This window comes from Metopolophium dirhodum, chromosome 5 (genome assembly GCF_019925205.1).
Source record: "Metopolophium dirhodum isolate CAU chromosome 5, ASM1992520v1, whole genome shotgun sequence".
Lineage (NCBI taxonomy): Eukaryota > Metazoa > Arthropoda > Insecta > Hemiptera > Aphididae > Metopolophium > Metopolophium dirhodum.
In genome coordinates this window covers 19366712-19372132 of record NC_083564.1, presented here as the reverse complement: position 1 = coordinate 19372132, position 5421 = coordinate 19366712, and the positions used below count along the sequence as shown (strand labels likewise).

The following is a 5421-nucleotide window of genomic DNA, read 5'->3' as shown; positions in this document are numbered from 1 at the left end:
AATCCAACTTAATTCTATTGAAGTCTTGAGACGGTGACGGGTGTAACGCAATCGGTAGACGATCTGGACGACCTGAGCGGCCTCTCACACAACATACGTACTATGTTGCTGGCGGACTTACGCGGAGACGAATGACGGGAACAACCGCAGACAACAACCAGAGTCCCGATTTGACGGCGACGATAATAATAATAAGAATAAGAAAAGACTTACGATTGCGTGTTGGAGATCGTATGTTTATTGAGAATAATAATTTTATAGCATCACACAATATAATAATAAAAAATAATAAAATGTTGTGTTCGCTTTAATAGCGGGTCACAAATATAAATATTACGGAGTGTTATATACGGATAACAAAAATAATAAAAGATCGCTATATTAGCGGATCTTACAACAAAAAACGTATGGTCGCTTTAATAGCGGACCAAAAAACAATGATAATAATAATAATAATAATAATAAAAAATAGGGCGTTGGCCGCAGAACGTAAACGAAAACAAAGCAAGATAACGGGAGATGATATAATATATATTGACCGATAGTACAACACAAAGAGATTAAACAAATACAACAATTATAATAATTCACAATTAACAGAATGAGCGGTGTATGGATGACAAGGGAGCTGATAGGGAGCGGTCGTCGTCGCCGCCGAATTAGATTACGCGATGCGTTAATAGCTTGGCGCGAACACATGCACTGAGCGAATTTCTATAAATAGCTTTAAGTCGTCTGCAAATAGTAAGAATTTCCTGTGGCGAATAACTTTTTTTACGTCATTAATAAACAATGTAAAGAGTAACGGGGAAAGATGGCCTCCTTGAGGTACCTACCCCAGACAGCGTGTTTAATACCTGTGATTTGATACAAAATATTTTCACGAATTGTTTTCGATCGGATAGATAAGAGCTCAAACATGACAACAAAGCCTCCCCAAAACCACTACTAGCAAGGACTTTCATAAGAACAGAATGGTTAATCCTATCAAAGGCTTTACCAAAGTCGGTGTAAATTACGTCAACCTGATTCTTTTTTGCAAAGGCATCAAACACATAATCAGTTAACACAAGATTGCATGAAACCATGTTGCTCATCCACTATGATTTGATTTACCGCAGGTTGGATACAACTTAAGACTAAAGATTCAAACAGTTTACCTATGTGACTGATGATAGTTATTAGTCTATAGTTAGCTACATTAAAAATATCACCAGATTTAAATACCGGCGTTATGAAACTAAGTTTGAGTATTTCAGGGTAGGATCTAGAATCAAGTGATTTTCGAAATAGAAGCCATAAAGGGAAACATATAGGCGATCTGATCGCGAATAAGAAATCACCTGAAATACCATCTGGGCCAGTAGAATTATTTCCTTTCAGGCGTGATAAACCTTTATCAACATCTGATATGTCATAGAAACAGTTGCTCGGAAGATAATGAATAAGTGACTTTAGGGATTGGGTTAACTCAGGTATATAGTTGACATTTGACCTAGAATATACAGAATTAAAATGTTTAGAGAAAAAGTATACTACCTCATTATTATTTTTACTAGTAAGACCATTGAGCGTGACTGTCATGGGAGTAGACTGACCTGATTTATTCTTTCTAACAAAATCCCAAAATTTAGATGGATTAGCACAAAAAGTTTCTTTGGTAGAGCTGATAAATTTTTTGTAACATTGCTTACTCAAGTATTTATATTTAGCACGAAGAAAACTGAAATTTTGATAATCGTTTGAGTTGTTTGAGCACTTAAAGATTGCGTGAGCTTTTCTGTTTTGAAATACTAGATCGATCAAATCTTTAGAAAACCATAAAGGAAAATTAGACCGGGACAATTTTACACTAGGAACATGTCGCAGAATGGATAAGTGTAGTGTATCAAAAAGTGCATATGCGGCAGAAGTAACATCCAAATTAGAAAAAGTGTCTAACCAATTGAAAGATAGCAAAAATGTATTTATAAGAAGATAATTAGCCTTGCGGAAGTTGAAGTAGTAATGAGAAGAATAAATTTGTGGTATATTGGTGACTGGAATAAAATCAATGTACAACGCAGGGTGATAGCGGTCTTCAGGTACTACTGGGTTCAATGCAGATTTTACCTTATACTGAATAAGATTCACGAAGATAAGATCTAATAATGGCCCTGATTTATTAAAAATATCGTTGATTTGAAAGAAGTTATTCGCTGCAAAAGTCTCCGGGAGACAATTGATAAGAGAGCCAGAGGTAGAAGAATAAACCAGACCATAGCAGTCATTCGACCAAGAAACATGTGGAACATTAAAATCACCACAGAAAATAAAAAAATGGTCAGAATAAATGGAAAGTAGATTCTTAACAGTAGACATAAAGGTCTCATAGGATTGAGGAGGAGAGTTTGGAGGTAGGTAAGCACTGTTAATTATATACTTTTTCCTGTTGAGAGTAAAGATCGCAAACAAAACCTCAATACCCAAACAAGTTACAGGTATTAGATATGATAGGAGGTCAACACATATGTCAACAAGGATCCCTCCACCCCTAGAACAGCCACTAGTGGTGTTATTTCGGTCACATCTAAAAATATTATAACTAAACAAATTTAGTTCACCATCAGCTATATCATTATTAAGCCACGTTTCAATTAATGTAATGAACGGATAGTTAAAACAAGAAGTATTACATTTAAAATTAAATAACTTAGTCCTAAGTCCTCTACAGTTTTGATACAAACCAAGAGAAACATTTACACACAAACAACTATTATCTACAACATTTTTGTTACCGCCGCGGCCACCAATTAGTTTTTTGCATTTTCCGGTGTTGATTGCCCACGGTTATTTCGCACTAACTTTGGAGAACCATACGAGTTTCTTATAACCCAGCCATGGTCACCACTATCATGCAGACGCTTGAGTTCAGAGCGGAGACCAGACAGCTGCTTCCGTTGCATGAGAGTAAGAACCTCGTGAATTCATACATTTTTCCAGCGCTCAAAATCCCGTAATTTCCGTTTAGATTTAAGAACCATATGGACATCAGATTAAGAGTTGTGCTGAACAACGATAGGGCGAGGACGGGATCCTACTGGGCCAATTAGTTTAACTAAGGTATAAGGGCATTGGATTGCCAAGTCCTGGAATCAACCAAGACTTTTGAAGTTTCCAAATTTTCATTAGCCGAAAGGGGAACGTTGAAAATCATAACATTTTTAGCTTTTGACAACCTTTCAAGAGATTCTTAAAACATGTTATGTTCATATTTAGCAGAACCACAAAGGTGCTCTGACTCCAGCTTGTTAACTTTTTCATGAAGTGATTTAACTTCAAAAACTAAAGAACCTTTTTCCTCCTTAACACGGTTTAAATCAGTGGTAAAATTATCAATAGCAGTAGAGAATGATTTAAGACTAATTTCAAATCCTTCTATATTTTTTACAATAGTTTCAAGTTTTATATCATGAGAAGAAACACTGTTGAATAGTACCCAGGGATTTCCAAATATCATCTAAAGTAACTACTTTCTTAGCAATAGGTGTTGTAGGCATTTTTGACAAAATTGAATAAAGTATCTTCTATTGATGAAGTAGGCAACCCGTTTGACGCTAGATGCCCGGTAGGTTTAAGTTAGGCAACACGATACAACAGTGTAGATGAACACCGGACAGCTACACCACGTGAACATGTATCAAAGTCAAGCGAAGAAGACGATACAACTTACGTATGATCACTGCTCAGCTATAAGATGGTTGAGTAGATAAGAGATATGGCAGATTCAGCTTGAATAATTTATAATACAAGATAAAAACTAGGTAATATCCGAACACTTTTCAGTAACGATAGAGTACAATAACAATACTATTCAAGGAGAAAAACGATTAACGACGCACGTCTGACCGTCATGAAAGTCGAAACTGTACTCATTTATAATCATTAAAGCGATTATGGAAACCATAGTGAAACACATTTATTTTATTTGAAGACTATTTGAAGTTTTATTTCTAGTACTAAAGCCACTGTTATTATCACCCATATTGGCTATAATATTGTATCCGTATTGTTCAAATTTTTTCATAATAATTTGGGAGCCGTAAAAATATTGTTAGGTTAGGTTAGGTTAGGTACAAAGAAGCCGCGGTATGATCAATTTTGAATACCTAACTATTTTTCGACAAAACTTTTATTAGGTGTAACTCAAAAACTGATAACCATAGATACTTTGAATTTTCACCAATCGTTTTATATAGTACTGATTAGCAACAGTTAGATCAATAGAGCGTAATGATCACCATTGTATAGGTCAGTGGTTTTAAAATATGTATTAAACACAGTCACCGTGCTCTTAAAAAAATTTGCACTGCAAACTGACCTCTTTTTTTGCACTAATTAATTAGAAGAACAAAATTGTTTTGAATTATAATTATATACATTTAATTAAAAAAGTGTGCTTAATGGGCTAACTATGAATTCAGACTGAAAGAGGATGATATTTCAACGGGTGGGTTAAACAGTTTGAAGTTTATATTCAGCTCAATAAAGTATAAACGTAGGTACATAAAAAAAATTAATATTTTTAACCATGATTTGGTAATGAAGGTAATTGATAATAAAATATTGTTATTCGAAACATGAACCCTAAGTCAAATGTGTTCATGGAACGTCCAATTCCATGAAAATTGTAGGTACCTAATGTATATAAAATGTCAAACATTAAATATTTTAGTTTAAAATATGTTCAATTTTTGTGAGGTCAAACTTAAAAATGAACATTAAATTGAAAAACCTGTATTATATAAGTTCTAATGTATCTAATATCTATACATTTTTATTGTACTATTATACCTAATAGCGATTAATTGTGTTAATGTCAGTATTACATTTATATAATATCATTACTTTTAAATAGAACCAATAATAAAAGGCAAGTACCTATACTATTATTAACCTTCTATTTTTAATATTACTTATTAAGAATTAACTTGCATTGTTATATAGATGTGGAATGACCACAAAAGTGTCATGTCTAAGGGCATTTTGATGTATGTAAATGTACTCAATTCAGTGCTGGGAATATATCCTTTAAAAATGAACTCATTCCCAATCCTCGTTCCTGTTCTAAAAAAAGGAACTCGTTTCCGTTCCTCGTTCTTGTAGCGAAAAAGGAACGCGTTCCCATTCTTTTACATTTATTTTACGATCTGAGCGGTTTAAGGTGTTTTTTTCGGACAACTTTTAAACCATAAATAATCGCCTAATTTTCATTTTCATAGCCTTTTGCTGATAGGTAGGTAGTATATTCTAGAAAATATTATTATTAAAAATAACATGTGTTTCATACTTTAATTATTTTTTTTCATAATTTGAGGGACGGACATTTTTGTTCAAGTTCCTTAAAAATAGTATCTCTTTCCCGTTCTTCGTTCCAAGATT

General features: G+C 33.7%; 1 protein-coding gene across 1 annotated transcript; it reads right to left on the bottom strand.

Annotated features, from left to right (window-relative positions):
* Nucleotides 1–1059: 1059 nt before the first annotated feature.
* Nucleotides 1060–2945, bottom strand: LOC132945618 (uncharacterized). Its single transcript, XM_061015390.1, has 2 exons — nucleotides 2845–2945; nucleotides 1060–2569 (listed from the first exon to the last, which is right to left on the bottom strand). Exons 1-2 carry the CDS (start codon nucleotides 2943–2945, stop codon nucleotides 1060–1062), a joined length of 1611 nt encoding a protein of 536 aa, XP_060871373.1.
* Nucleotides 2946–5421: the final 2476 nt, after the last annotated feature.